The sequence below is a fragment of the Pinus tabuliformis genome, chromosome 7 (genome assembly GCF_031772625.1).
Source record: "Pinus tabuliformis cultivar Carrire ecotype Pingquan chromosome 7, CPIR1, whole genome shotgun sequence".
NCBI classification, from domain to species: Eukaryota; Viridiplantae; Streptophyta; class Pinopsida; order Pinales; family Pinaceae; genus Pinus; species Pinus tabuliformis.
Window position 1 is genome coordinate 321,145,058 of NC_142293.1, and position 16,245 is coordinate 321,161,302.

The 16,245-nt window shown below is 34.0% G+C and overlaps 1 protein-coding gene across 1 annotated transcript; it reads left to right on the plus strand.

The window, feature by feature from the left end:
• Positions 1 to 12,788: 12,788 nt before the first annotated feature.
• LOC149247226 (putative xyloglucan endotransglucosylase/hydrolase protein 7) lies at positions 12,789 to 15,757 on the plus strand. Its single transcript, XM_089458155.1, has 4 exons — positions 12,789 to 13,047; positions 13,815 to 13,915; positions 14,835 to 15,031; positions 15,130 to 15,757. Exons 1-4 carry the CDS (start codon positions 12,864 to 12,866, stop codon positions 15,518 to 15,520), a joined length of 873 nt encoding a protein of 290 aa, XP_089314281.1. The 5' UTR covers positions 12,789 to 12,863; the 3' UTR covers positions 15,521 to 15,757.
• The last annotated feature ends 488 nt before the right edge of the window (positions 15,758 to 16,245 follow it).

Below are 16,245 nucleotides of genomic sequence, written 5' to 3' on the forward strand. Positions count from 1 at the left end.
AGCTTGGGTGATAGCTACATTGAGGGGTTCCTACCCCGTGGGCCTTCGCTTCCATTGGGTACAGAATTCCTCACATGACGACGTAGGCACTCCTGCATCACTTATCTATCAGAAGCCTGACGTGACCTTCTGGGGGGCTTGCACCTCAACAACAGACCACCTTGTTACGCTTAGGATCATTGCGGAGGAATGTCGTAATGATAAATCCAATTTATTTTGTTGCTTTGTGGACTTTAGAAAGGCTTTCGATACGGTTCCTAGATACAACCTTTGGAATAGATTAGAAGAGCTAAAGGTTCCTCTCGAGTTGAGAGCTGCCGCTATAAGGTTATACGAGAATGTAATTGCCAAGCTAAAGAGCAATGAAGGGTGGTCGAAAGATATTAAGTGTAACATCGGAGTTAAACAAGGTTGCCCCCTCTCCCCTACCCTATTTGGCATTTACATCGATAAGCTCGAAGGCTATTTAGAGGAAGCAGGATGTGATGGCACGATCTTAGCTGGGATAGTCGTCATCCTTCTTCTTTATGCTGATGATATTGTTCTTTTGGCAAGGTGCCCATCTGATCTTAATAAGCAACTCAGGCTTCTTAATGATTTCTGCTCTACCATGGGTATGACTGTTAACACTGACGAAACAAAAGTTATGATTATCAAATCCAAGAAGGACACTTACGCTAATTTTATGTATGACAATAATAACTTGGAGGAAGTGTATTCTTACAAGTACCTAGGAATTGATATTCATCACAAGCTCAACTGGAACCATAGCATTGAGAAAAGGATTAATGGGGGGTGGAAAGCTTACTTTGGTCTTGAAAATAATTGTAAAATAGCAAACCTTGTAATGTGGGATAAAAAGAAGTTCCTCTTTGAAACTTTAGTCACTCCTGTTATCTTATATGGCTGTGAGGTTTGGGGTTGCAGCATCTCCAGAGAATCATGGAGAAAGATTGAGCAAATCCAGAAGCGTTTTATAACTTATAACCTGAAAATTAAAAGTAATACACCCTATCCTATTATCCTTATAGAAGCAGGTCTTTCCCCTATTGAGAGCCTAGCTATGCTTAGGTTTCTGTTGTACAAGCACAAAATCAGTAACATAGACGATCATAGACTTCCTAAGCTAGCTTTAAATTCTAGCCAAAACCACCTAAGGCTCAATCGAGGGTGGCATAAAGACACAAGGGCCTGGTTAAACTATTGGGAGATCAACGAAAATGATGCTTTGCAAAACATAAATAACATTAAAGATACTGTTACTTCTAAGTTCAAAGAAAAAATGTGGTGTGAGAAAGACTTAGCGGCTAAAAGAAAATTAAGTTATTATAAGAAGGTCATCAACCCCACCCTAGAAGATCAAAAGTATCTCTCTATTTTAACTAGCTCAAAGAAGAAAATTAATATAGCAAAGATTAGAATGAATTCTCATGAGCTCCATAATGAAACAGGTCATTGGGCAGTTCCTAAAACGCCATGGACGGAAAGGATCTGCCATATATGTGAGAATAGGAACATCGAGGATGAAAACCACTTCCTATTAGAGTGCCCTGCGTATAACCACATTAGATCTCAGTTTCACAATCTTTGTTACAATACTGACCTTCCTAGCCTTTTACAATGTCAAAATTATAGTGAGCTCGAGAGGCTTCTCTCCAAGCTTTTTGAGCATAGGAATAAAATCTTAAATCAAAATAGATAATTTGTTTATTTAGGTCCGATAGACCATTATTTGGTCTCAGCGGATGTTAACCATCATCATCATCATCATCACCTCGCCTGCCACATGCCAACTATTCTAGAATCCTCACGAACTTTCTCAGTAACTCCTCGAAACTTCTTATGGATAGCTAGAGCATTTGGCTATTAGCAAGGGTTCGTGGCACTCATCGTCAAATTCCCTGTGTCAAGAATGGAGGCTTATGCAAAAGCAAGGCTAAAGCCTATGGAAGTACGAAAACAAGGCATGGTTGGCGCCAGGACACTCCCTTGTTGTTTTGCATATTGTTCTCTTGTTAGCACAACACTTTGTAAACATATACCCTAATGTGAACATTGACTGACTTTGGTCTACATAGGGTATTTCTTATCAATTTGTACAATAATACAAAGAGTCTCAGAACCTACTTCTTCTAACAGATCATGGTTTGGAACTGGAATAGATTATCGAGCTCATTAACTTCAGTTATTAAATTATTTATAATATCGTTAAACATTCAGGCAACACTGTTATGGGACTCTTTTCCACTCTGAACTTCAAACATTATGTGATTACCATTTTTTAGGATATTAAATTATTTACTTTTTCATGTAAGAACAACACACATGTACCCATGGGTTTTCAAATCCACAATAAATATACAAATCAAGGAAATATCCCCCCACAATTGCATCATAGATATATACACAACAACACATATTGCAGTCCCTGTTTATACATATCTATTACAATGACAATGCATCATAACCCATTAATTTCATAAAGTAATCATACAATATTTATATTTTTGTCTGCAACAAAACTAAATCTGTGACTACGAATCTCCACTCAACAATAAACTATTTCTACCAATGTTACTTGCAACTATCACCTTCGAGCCAGATTCCAGAGTCTGGAGGGATTTTTGTTGTTGGTGCCACACTCCAGCTGCCAGATGTGCCATGGATTCCAGAGGACCTCTTGCGTCAATCCCCATAGCTATTTTGTTTTCTTCTTGCCTGCATGGGGAGTCTAGAGGTGCCCAATCTCACCCCCTTGTGAAAATACAATGTTTCATCCCCTCCCAGGGAGTGCATAAACCTCTGTACCCATCCGGGAAGTAACCAAGAACTGTGATCGAACTTGTCTGTATCTCATCTTCAAGATGGTTTCCTCACAAGCTGTTACAGGGCCCCATAGTAGCTAGTTCAATCCACAACCTCCAGGGAATCCCAAGTTGCTACATGGCTCCAAAGATTTCATTCCATCCATATCCTCCAGGGACCCAATCTATTACAAGGCTCCATATACTTCTTGTCTCAACCCACATCATCTAGAGACACCATATCTCAACCCACAGCCTCCAGGAAACCCAAGTTGTTACAGGGCTTGAGAGACTATCACTCAACCCACAACTTCCAGGCATATAGAACGAATCACCTTCTCTTCTCTGCATCACTACTCACTCAAAGTTGTTGTTGCTAATTCACCTCTCTTCCTTCCTTCGTCTAATTCTCCAATAGGAATGAAGCTTCTGCTTCTTCCCACTCTGTAATCCTCTTCCTGGTTGTGAATACTCTTGTCCTTCTCCCCCTTGTTTGCGAATCCACCATCTCCCTCTATCTATGTCCTCCTTTCTCAATGCCTCCCTTTCTTTTGTGGAAACTTTCCTGCCCCTCCATTACCACTGCTACCTTGTTGTTGCAATCCCTCCATAAATTTTATCTTCTTTTGCTTGTTGTATTTTCTCAAGCAAGCATGGGCCTTAGCACTTTCCTAACCCCATTTAATTTTAGGAACTAGTCCCTTTATTTCATGCACCAACCAGCCTTTAAGTGTATCATCCCTAACAACAATTCTCCATCCGTAGCGCTAGAATCTGTGTGCCAAGACTTGATCTCCTTTTTTTTTCAAATATTACAAAATATTTCCTTTTTTTTTCAAATATTACAAAATATTTACATCTTTTTTACAATGTAGATCATACCAGACCCTTGGGTGCAACTGTCACATAGATAATAAAATTTTATTCAAATTCTGAAATCTCACAATCACTACTACTCGTTTTCTTCTATTTATCCGTGTTCCCTGATCATATGTGAAGTGGAGCAAATGTCAAAGTGCTCCAACTGATTTCTTGTTTGCTATAAAAAAATAAAATTTCTATTAAAATAATGACTAGAAATATTACTAAACAACCAAGGAAAATAGTGCAATGTTTTTGCCTATTTAAATAAAAAAACAATGACACAAATGTCATTTTGGAAAATGCTAGGTAAAAGTTGTTTTTGCAAAAAAAACTTGTTTTCCCATCCCATGTAAATAGATACTAATGATATTATCAAAAGCTAATGTTTTTTTGCATTAAGAATGATCTATAGAATTACACTTAGATATTAAAATTGAATATTTTGAAATTAGTTTCAAAATACGTAGGTTTATCTTAACTTTGATTTTAGGAATTAGTTAGGCCTAATTTTTCCATATATTGTAATTAGTTTCTTATTAAATTTAGTTACATGTTTTTTTATGAGATTAATGGTTTTTCAATGTGTTTATGTCAAATTGATAAGTGAAATTTTCTTTTATATAATTTTTGTGTTTGAGCATGTGCCATATCTGATAATTTCATCATCATACATATCATTTTAACCTTTCGTGGATATATTTTTCATTTTCTAATCAAATTGATCTCAAATTTTACATGATTCTTATACATAGTTACACAGAGTTAGCTTAGAGTAAGGTAGAAGGAGCAACTAATGGACCAGATCTATTTAAAAGAAAATAAATTGAACGCTGCACGTCAGACAAGGTAGGCAAAGATATCAAGAGTACATAGATGGTTTAATGGTAATGTGTAGTTGTGGTGTAAATATTGTTGTTGTGATAAATTATGATGTTGTCATAAATTATGAGGTTGTTGTTGTGGTAATGTGGGTGGTTTATTATTAAAATATTAAAGTAGCGTTGTTGTTATAAAATAATTTAATAAAATTAGTAATATTGATGGATAGTGTTGAGAGGTGTTTTTTAATATAAGAAGGAAGAAATGTTGTAATATTTTGTTGTGTGAAAATAATAAAATAATATAGATATAAATAATTGTATATTAAAATAAAAACAATTTATTGATGCATGGTATTTATTCATGGTATTTATTCATGGTATTAACTCATCGTATTTATGTGCAATATAGTATATTTAAAAGGGAACTATATCTATCTTAACTCCAGATCTACCATGCCTTGAGAGGGATCAACTTTTAGTAGATCCCAAATTAAAGATGAATCTAAACTAGTTATTATTATCTCACGAGCATTCAATTTTTTGGTCAAATCTATATTAGTTTGGGTTTGACAAAAAAAATTTGCAAATTTTCTAGTGGAACAAATCGCAAATTAAAATTTATTATTTTTTAACAATCATTTAATTTATTTATCTTCAACCTAATTGGTTGGAGTCTTATTTTCTAATGATATCAAAGTAATGTTTCCATATCTTATAACTGTGGTGGTTATATAATTAGTTTAATTTTATTGAGTCGGGAGAGTCATTCTACAACGCAGTATGATGTGTAGCTGTCCGTCATCAAAATTGAAATTTTACTCATGTCAGCCAAAATAAAATTTAAAAAAAATATCTAAAAATAAAATAACTATATAAAAAATTTAAATAAGGTCTACTCATAAAAACATTTTGCAAGTGAAGAAATTGGATATCTCTCATGCTAATGCTAGATTAGTATTTAAGATTGATCTATGTTGGTTTTAATTTTATGAGAAAACATGGTTTAGTAATTCTATACCCAATTATAAAAAAGAAGAAGACTAAATTACAACATTACATAATGCATATGTGATTTTGTTTTTTCTCATTATTTATGTTAACATTCTAAAAAATAAGTTTCCAATATCAAATTAAATTCCAATATCGACTACATAAATGACTTGTTTTCTCTTTACAATTAAATTTAACTTTTAACATTATTACATAAAATAAATATAAGTTTTTAAAATGTAGCACAAATCTTTTCTTTATAATCCAAATATTATATATTATCATTATCACTTTTTATTGAGTCAAGAGGCTCATTCTGCAATCCAGTATTTGAGCCGAGAGGCTCATTCTACAATCGAATATGAGGAACATCTGTAAGTATGTCACGTCCTTAAAAAAATAATAGAAATCATTTTTCTACAATCCAGTATGAGGGACATGTGTAAGTATGTCATGTCCTAAAAACATAATAAAAATAAATTTAGCTCATGTAAGCCAAACAAAATAAATTAATTAAATAACCATATAAATAAACAATTAAAAATCCATTAACACAACAATGAACTCAATTGTGGATATTTTACTTTCATTCTACTTGGTTCTTTGATATTTCACTTTCACTCTTCAAGTAATAAATAAAATATTTAGATGTCTATCTTAAATAATATAATTTTAGAACTTTATAGAGACAAAATAATTAAAAAATATAAATTGTATTTCTCTTATAAATATCTTAACATAGAACTTAAATAAATTGTGTGAATATCCATATTAACTAATATATTTCAATATGAATTTTTTTTCTCTTTACAAAAAGTGTGTTTATATATATATATATATGGTGCACACACATTAAAGTTAACCTTATATTTTGTTATGAATTTTCTCTCTCTCTACAAAAAGTGTGTGTTTATATATACATATATATGTGTGTGTGTGGGGCGCATTAATGTTAAGGCAAAATAAAGTAGTTACATTTTAATAAGAGGAAAACATGTAACTTATTCAATTTTTAATATAAAATATTAATAATGATAAAATATCTGAAAATACACCAAGCACTAAAAAGGATTAATTGACATGTAAATATTTTTTCAAGTTTGGATTTGATCTCTCTAGCCTCTTGGTAGATTCATAGTTAAATAAATCTATACTAGTATTTTATCATGTCAATATAACCAAATTCTAACCTGAATAATGTACATATAAATTTCCACTATATTATTACATAATAACATATTTAAAAAAATAACATGAATAATAACATACTTATTTATAAAAATTATATTTTTATTATAATAATTTGTTAATAAAAATAAATTTAATCAATACAATTTCGAACTATATATAAATTAAACTTTCTTCCTTTTTCTTCATACATAAAAATATTTTATATGAGATAAATAAAAAAATTTAAATTCTACTTCATATATTTCTTTATAGATCATATTATGTATTAATATTTTCTCTAACACTTTAATATTTTTCTTTTAAACATCTCGATTTCTTTAAAAAAAACCAGAAGAATCTAAAAATTAAAAATGCATATAAATTTGTTTTCTAGTCATTATTAAATTACTAAAACAGAATAAAATTATACGTGAAATCAAACTTGTACTACAAGGTTTTCATTATATTAAATATATTACCCATATTTAAATTAAGCAGCCGGGATTATGCATAAATGCAATTTTGATTTTTATTATGGTTTTATAAATCAAATAAATCAGGTTTGTCAAAGACTTTTCAAAGGAGAATTAAAAATGCATATAAATTTGTTTTCTAGTCATTATTAAATTACTAAAACCGAATAAAATTATACGTGAAATCAAACTTGTACTACAAGGTTTTCATTATATTAAATATATTACCCATATTTAAATTAAGCAGCCGGGATTATGCATAAATGCAATTTTGATTTTTATTATGGTTTTATAAATCAAATAAATCAGGTTTGTCAAAGACTTTTCAAAGGAGGATATGATACTTGTAGTTGTTGTTTACAATTTAGCTTTTAGAATAAGGATTATTAATTTTTGTTTGTGAACAATGGTTGATACATTATTTTTATTTAAAAATAATTATTTAATATAATTGTAAGATTTTAAATATTTCTGAATTATAAATTATTAATATATTTAAAATATTTTTTTTAAAGGAATGGGTAGTTTATATTAATCAAAATCTGGTATACACTCAAGTACAATTGTAGAGAATATTATTTTTTTAGGTTTTATATTTGTAAAAGAGTTTTATTGCTACTCTGTTTATAGCTTACTATACTTTTAAGAGAATTTATCTTATACAATCTCCAAAAAGAGCCATTATATAATATTGTTTGACATAACATTAAACAAAGAAAGTTTCTAAAAGACAACTACATTCCTGGTTGTCTGTCTGCAACTTCATTCCCATTTTCTTCCTCTATTTGCATCTGAATTTTTGGACGCTGCTCCTCAGGCTCGCTTGACGGAATTATTCCTGGAGAGGATGGCTTCTGCAAGCCCAGGACCTCCTTCAGAACTCCCACTGTTGCTGCCTCTACCGCAACCTCGATTCCATCAACCTTCAGAGTCAAATTATCAACTTTGGTGGACAATATTTCCACTAGAAGGTGAATCTGCCCCATATCCTTGCACATAGCTTCCATTTCCTTTGAAACCAATGAGAAATGGGCGCGTGCCTCTAGAAAAAATTTCTCCCCGACCCTATCCAACTTGCAATGTGTTCATCCCCCATGAGCTTTGCCTGCTCCAAACTTCCACCAACCTCAACATTCAATGACACTATGCTCCTTTGCAAATGAAATTTGACAAATGTTTTTTACAGCTCCAACCTCGACGCTTGTCATTTATAGCTAGTGGAGAGCCCCACTCCTTTCGAAACTACCATCTAAGATCATTGCATGTTTCTGGACTCCAAAAATTGATTGCAATTACCAGTTCTGCAACATATCCCTCCCTTAATGCTTAGTTTGATCACATTTACTCCTCAAGCGGATGGACATAATACAAACTTGAGGAGACTTATATCCCAATGCACCAGCACGGGGGTTGTGACACCATTTGTCCTCGCTCATGATGAGAGCTACGGTAATAAACCACTTAGAGGGATGATCTATCTCTATCTCCAAAGCCATAAGCCGTCAAACTGCCACCTTCCTTAACAATTATTCATGAATGATATTTTAAACTGAGGAATGCCTTGAAGGTTTCTCCCGCCGTCTTATTGTAAGGGATGTCTTCCCAACCATCAAACTATTAATCCTCTCAATCATCATGAAATGTATTGAAATGATAGCACACCTTGGTCTAGGAGAAGAGAGCCTTGATCAAGGCCTACCCCTATATTGGCCTGTTCATCTACAATATTATTATTCTCTTTTAATATGAGACAAGGATATAGATTCAATTTATTTGATTTGGTTCTATATTTGCTCATCTGAAGGTGAAAAAACTTTTTGGATCATAGCTTTTCCTTTATGGAATTTATGAATAATTAACATTGAATCTCCCATTACAACGAGGGGATCAATTCTCATTTCTAGTGTTATTTTTAATCCTAGCGACAAAGCTAGTTGTTCTTCTTGATTATTGGTGGTTTTTCCATAACACCATGAAAATTTCATCTCTATTTCTTCATCGAGGCTTATTAACACCCCTCCTACCCCTGACTCCCTGTATTTAAAATAATTTTATTTATTTTCTAAATATTTTTTTTGTAAGTCAATATTTTATTCATGGTTCCAAAAAGAGGTACATCAGAAGAAAAACACAGGTAGTCTCACCCCGACCAGGTTTGTTGACTACCACTGAAAGCAGATGACAGTGAAAAATAAAAAAATAAAGAGACACAGTCCACAACTTAAGAGGCCATAGGCACCAGTAAACAAACATAACATATAAAACACCTGTATCCATGCTAGTCGTCAGAAGTGATGGAGGCTAGGTTGTCTGGGGTTGTTCCAAGAGGCGATGGAGGACGAAAGGAGCATTGGACATGCTCCTCAAAATGGGCCATCTAGGCCTCCAACTTCTCAACCTTCTCCGATAACAAATTCTGGCCTCGCTAGACCACCACTACACACTCCCGGACATGGCACTGGAAGTAATGCATTTTGTTCAAAGTTGCTATCAATTATGTATGTTCCTCTTGTTGAACCCGCTCCGAAGTCTCCAGATGCTCGAGAATTGATTGAATCAAGTCCCGACATTGCTCAACACAACAAACTTATCGCTAACCACAACCACCATGATGCACTGGCACATGACGCCCAAAAACACCACGGCGAGTCGAGCCCCTTGGCTGCTAAACAGGCAAAGTGTGGCCATTTTTTAAATAATTTAAAATTATTAAGTATTAATAATTTTAAGTAATTTTTGTGCAATTTACCTATTAGTCATTAATATCTATACGAAGTGGTCAAAAGTGCCTTTTTCCTTAAGAGGTCAGAGGTTTAAACCCAAAAGTGTAGAATATGTATACCTTAGTAGAATTTAACAGTGAAGTGAAATTATTGCACGAAAGTAGGTCCCTTATCTCATAAACAAAAGAATCTGATATATCAATTTAGTGTCTAATTTGATCATAACCTTAAAATTAAATTATTATTATTATTACTAATATTTTCATTAGATTAATTTATAATACCAATAATATTTTAATAATAACACAACTAAATGTTATTTACACAATAATCCAAAAGAAAAAAAGCAGGAAGAAAACCAAATTCCTCATCCTCTCTCGACTAGAGTAACTTTCATATTCAATAATCCAAAAGAAAAAAAGCGTGAAGAAAACCAAATTCCTCATCCTCTCTCGACTAGAGTAACTTTCATATTCTTGAAAATGGGAACTATGCACTTGCTAACACGAGATGAAAGCTCCTTATCCATCTTCATCCCCATAATGAATGTTCTCTTAAGATAACTCGGTCAGAAATAAGAATACATGAAAATGTATTCAAAACAATGTTTACTATTGGGCTTTCGTAGGTTATGGTATTTGAAAAATTCATGCTTTTGCAATGGTTTTTAAAAACATGAACTTTAAAGGAATCATATAACATAATTTGAGAATTTCTTATACTTTCTTTAATCCTTATTTCCATTTATGAATTGCAATAAAATTAAATACCTTATTCTCGTTGAATTTATTTGAATGCAATTTGAGTATAGAGAGGTTGAAGCCATCATTTCCACAGTTTGAGTATAGAGATCCAAGTAAAGAAAACAACTGAGTTTAAGTTCAAGTTAATTTTTTGCTCCACATATTGCTAAAGAACCTCTTCTAAATTCCATGATGGGTCATAGTAATTGTTGGCTTTTGGTTGAGGATGAATAGTTAACCAGGGGATGACACTTGCGCCTGAGTCACTAACTAGGGTTGTTGACATGGAGGGAATGTCTGGAGTTGGACGCAGGTTTGTGTTGAGTTGTTGCGGATGCTCTGTGCCAGGAGGATGACTGCTGCCACTGCCTTCAAGAATTTTGGTTTTGTGATCTAGAGTGGCACCTGGACTTTGAGATGAGTAGGCGGTAGCATAGGTGGCGGGAGAGTGCAATTGGAGGCCCAGGGATTTGACCATCTTTTATCGCCACCTTAGCATGGCCCATGTAGAACTCTAGGTCAAGGAGACAAACCTCAAGCACCAATGAGCCCTCCTCATGACACAAAGATGACGTCGGAGTGCGTTGCGTAGAGCCTATGCATGTCGCCCACATTGTGAAGCTATGAGATTTCTAGATCTACCACCATGTGCTAGTAGCGACGAGGGATATTGACATCAAACTAGTTAACTCCCAAACCATGCCATGGCGGAAGCAGGGGTCTACCTCTGCCTCTGCCCCAACGACAAGGATGTCCCCTTTCACAAACCATTAGAGTGTGATAACAATGAGTGCAGACTGTGGAAGCATTACACAGGAGCAAAGTGCAACTGTGCTTCTAGAGAGATCTTTTGAAGATTCTTCTGCTCCCTCTACCAGAACTTATAACCAGACATGTGACAAGAAGACAAGGAGGTGAGTACGACGGGTGTGCTAGGCTATGGTGGAGAGAAAATGTCTAGAGGATGAAAGGTTGCCACCTTGACACACTCTGTAATTGCATGGGTACGCAGATTAATGAGGTCGCAAGAGAACCTGGTTGTCATTGCTGCCAAGTGGGGATATCGAAGTTTGAGAACACATGTGCCACTAATGGCGAGGGTGTTATCCATGGCCACTTGTTTGGCACTTGCATCCAAAAGAAAATGATCACTTTGTTAAATTCATGATTATATATATAAAAAATTCTACATAATATTGGCTTAGAGATTTTACATATATTTATAGTTTAACACTATCCAAATCACCCATATGCAAGAATGAGTTTTATTTTTAAGAAATAGTGTACACTAACTTTTCATTACTTAAATTAAAGTTGGTTGTTATAAATTAATTAAAAATATTTTAATTATAATTAGCTTTTAAGTTTAAACTTTATGAGAAGATTGAATAATGAACCAACAAAATTTTAACCTCCACTAGCTATAGTCTATAAAACCACTAGCTTCCCTATTTTTTAATCTCAAAAATATCTGGCTGAAAAATAAAATATCTCAAAAGATATACAATTTTCCTGACATCTGTATTGATGAGAAACATTTCTACTATTCAGTATTAAAACACGATTTGACCTGGACTCCACCTAACTAAAAACAGAGACAGCTATACCAAAAATATCAGAGAAGTGTGGTTTATCATCCATCAAATCCCCCACCAAATTGCCAGTCATCTAATTATCATCACTTACAGGAAAAAGTTGGACAAACAATTACCTCAGTACTGCTGACGATGACACCCCGGTGGATTTAATTTGCAGTATCAGAGTACGGGGTCAGTTCCTTCTTTCGTGTGGTCATGAGATGATATTTTTGTCAAACAAAATAAAGGAGAACACGTCAGATTGTCAGCAGCGAGGCGAAAGCCCTGTGAAATCAGAGCCAAAAGTTAATGCCATTACATGCGCATGGCAAGAGTGGGCCTCCAAACAAAGGGTAGATTCAAGAATCCCGGTTTCCCGCCTCTGAGAGTATACATTATTGAGGAGAAGAATAATTTCTGTATTTATATTCTCAACAGCCCTCTGCTGTCTTGTCTTTTTTTATAGTTATGGCTGTGCTGTGCCCTGAAGCCCATGTTGAATTGATGAACAGTAAGGGTACAACCTCTGAACTGGATAAGCACAAGACTTCCCTCAGCACATTGGGAATATTTATGACCTGGACTTTGGATTTTTTCATGAAAGTTGAGTTTTACTCTGAATTTTCTTCTATAAATCTCCAGATTGAAAGGCCTTTTGGTTGTGGGCCTTTTTCCGGTCTGTTGTTGTGGGTAATACGATGGCCGGGCAAAGGAATTGGTTCAAGAGAATCGAGTTTATTATTATATTCGTGGTTTGCTTAAACTCTGTTTCTGCACGCCCGGCATCATTTGCAGAGGATTTTAAAGTGACGTGGGCAGATGACCATGTCAAAACAAGGTCAGATAACAACTCCATCGATCTCATCCTGGATCAGAATTCAGGTGGGTATTGCTCTAACTTCTATTCTTGACTGTTAGACTGTTACAGTTTTTAAAATTAAAGGAATTGAGAATTGGGTCGATTTTACATTGGTGTTTCAAGAGTTAAATTTGATAGGCATACTTTTCCTACTCTCTTAAATGTATAGATGATTTTTTCTTTTGGAAGTTTCGGTAGGGCTTTCTCATTTTCGAGTTTTTTAACAGATCGGTTATTCACCTCATTTCTGGGGAGGAGGGTAGCAAGAATCGAACCCAATTTCATTTCCATGGCCATTGCCCCATGCAAACTAAATGTATAAGTTTTTAGGTTAATTGAAGAATTTGAATTTGGAATCTTATAATATATATATAATATACTCCTCTTACATGCATAGGGTAATTGAAAATTTTGAATTTGGAATTTCATAATATACCTAATATTTCATATTATAGAAATAGCTAATTAAATTGTTTCTTTTGTTATAGTTTTTGAAATATTTTTATTTACAATTTTATTTGAAAATATCAAGCAACAACTTCTCTATTTTTTTTTTATGTTAAGTCAATTGAGTGTATTTCAGGTTGTTCAATTGAGTGTATTTCAGGTTGTTCGCAAGATTTAATGATAACCTCTCCACTTAGTTTAAGTCTCATGCTTTTGTACTGATTATCTTGACTATATTGACCATCTAACTTTTCCTTGATTCTTACAAATAACAAGAAAAATTATATCTACAATGAAAACAAAACCTCTCCATTTAAATTTCAAATTTCATTTGATTGAGCAGGTGCAGGTTTTGCTTCCAAGAATCAGTACATGTTTGGACTTGTAAGCATGAACATCAAGCTTGTGGCAGGTGATTCCGCAGGGACAGTCACTGCTTTTTATGTAAGTATTCCAACCTCATACTATTTTTACGTTAGATCTTATATAGAAATTGTTTTGCAGATTAATCACATTATTGAGATCTGGTCATCGGCATTTCGAAACTTTGTCTAGAGGATGAACCACATTAGTTGATTTGAAAAGTCCACCAAATCTCAATAATGTGATTATTCGGAAAGGCAATTTCATTATCTTTAGTCAGCTTAATTTTTCCCTGCTAAGTCAAATTTGAAATGAAACAATTTTGCATAGATTTATCGTTAAGAGTTTGTGTTTTATTTTAAAAATATTATAAATTCAAATCTAAAGGAATAGTGTATCTACATTTTTATATAAAGAAAATAATTACTATAGTGAATCTGTAATTTGTTGGAATAGTCTGGGTAAGGTCCAAGAGTATCTCCAAAGGCCCTTTACCATGATGAACTTGTTGGAGTAATCTGAGCTAAGCCCAAGATCAAACTTAGCTGTTGACACCATAACACCAAGAGTATAGCCAACGGCCCTTAAGCCAAATATACTATCACTATGACATCAAAAGTAGATGGAACAACCGATTAGTCAGATATCACAGTAATTTATCGTTTAGCAAGAGCAGAGGCTTCTCTAAATCAAGATGTCCCTGGATAAAATTGAAACTAGATAAAGAGTTAACATCTCATTAGATTAACTTTAAACTCACAAAAAAACTTTAATAACCAAATTGCTAGGACTAAATAAATACTTGGTGCCATAGACAAAATGATCACATAGCTTAATTTAATATCTGATTTCACCATGATTTTAAAACTAGATTGTTATTATTAGTGTAATCTATGAATTTAATATTTGATTGGACCATGATTTTAACATTAGATTGTTATATTACTGTAATCTACGAGATAGAGAAAGCACTGCTGCTGAACTTTGAGTGTATGTGCAGATGAGCTCGGACAAGGAGGAAGTGCGAGATGAATTGGATTTTGAGTTTCTGGGGAACAGATCAGGCCAGCCTTATACAGTCCAAACAAATGTGTTTGCTCTCGGGAAGGGTGGCCGCGAGCAGAGAGTGAATCTCTGGTTCGACCCTTCGCTGGAATTTCACAGATATTCCATCCTCTGGAACCATTACCATATTGTGTGAGTAGTGACATCTGTTTCAAATTCTTCAGCGATATAAAATAGTTTTATTAGAAGGTCATACGTTAAGTCATTTTTCAATGATTGGGATAATGCAGGTTTTCTGTAGATGATATCCCCATTAGGGTTTACAAGAACAACGAAGCAAAAGGCGTTCCATTTCCGAGGAATCAGAGCATGGGGATCTTCTCTACTCTCTGGGAAGCCGATAACTGGGCGACGAGGGGCGGGCTGGAAAAGATTGACTGGAGCAAGGCGCCATTCGTTGCCTCCTACAGGGGATTTGAGATCGAATCCTGCCAGTACCCGGGCAACGCGAGCTGCGTGGTTAATACCAGCAACTGGTGGGAAGGGTTGAGTTACAGCGGCCTCAGACCAAATCAAGCGAGGTTATACAAATGGGTGAGGACGAATTACATGATTTATGATTATTGTAAGGACACGCCCAGGTATCCAGTGCTGCCCACCGAGTGCAACGCTGGCATCTGATCGGCCACTCCCCCACATAAGTATTTGGCTATTGTTATGTAATTGTAAATTTTCGAAATATATTCGAATCTAATGAAATATTGGTACTTGTAAATTTGGAAATATATTTTGGAATCCTTTCTAGTGTTATTTTAATTTGAATAGATTTCCAAAATTGTTCATGGGATTCTAAAATATATTTTCAAAATTTATAATTACTACTATTTATTAAATTTGAATACCAGTTGTTGTTTTTAATGATATTTTTGGAAATTCTTTTGGTGGTTTTTTCTCATCTAATTTGTAGTAAGCTGAAATAAATAATTATTTTATCGATATATTTCCAAAATCTACACCCCAAATAAAATATTGAACATAAAATCACTATCCTAGTCTTAAAAAATAATAAAATAAAGTTTAACTTAAAAATTAGACCTAATCCAGACCCATATGACCAACATCCTTGTTAGGCTGATTATGTAGTCAATTTAGGCCATAAAATGTGGCAGAAATTTTGGGAAATTTCGGTTACAAGTGTCAAATTTCAGGATTAAGTGGCGGAAATTTTAGTTACAACTGCGCAATAACAGGATTTTGTGTATAGGGTTTTGAGATTTTGGGTGCCCACAGGGGTTTTTGATGGTACGGAATTCATTTCGACCATAAAGAAAAACAATTCAAACACTCTTATGATTAGATTTTTTGAAAAAAAATAGCTCGGGAAAAATAATTTTCCTGGTGAATTT

Bases quoted from the DNA above. Each gene is read 5' to 3' on its own strand.
- LOC149247226 (XM_089458155.1), top strand. From the start codon at position 12,864: ATGGCCGGGCAAAGGAATTGGTTCAAGAGAATCGAGTTTATTATTATA. The intron at 13,048-13,814 runs GTGGGTATTGCT...TTGATTGAGCAG, and splicing joins CATCCTGGATCAGAATTCAG to GTGCAGGTTTTGCTTCCAAG. The intron at 13,916-14,834 runs GTAAGTATTCCA...GTGTATGTGCAG, and splicing joins GGACAGTCACTGCTTTTTAT to ATGAGCTCGGACAAGGAGGA.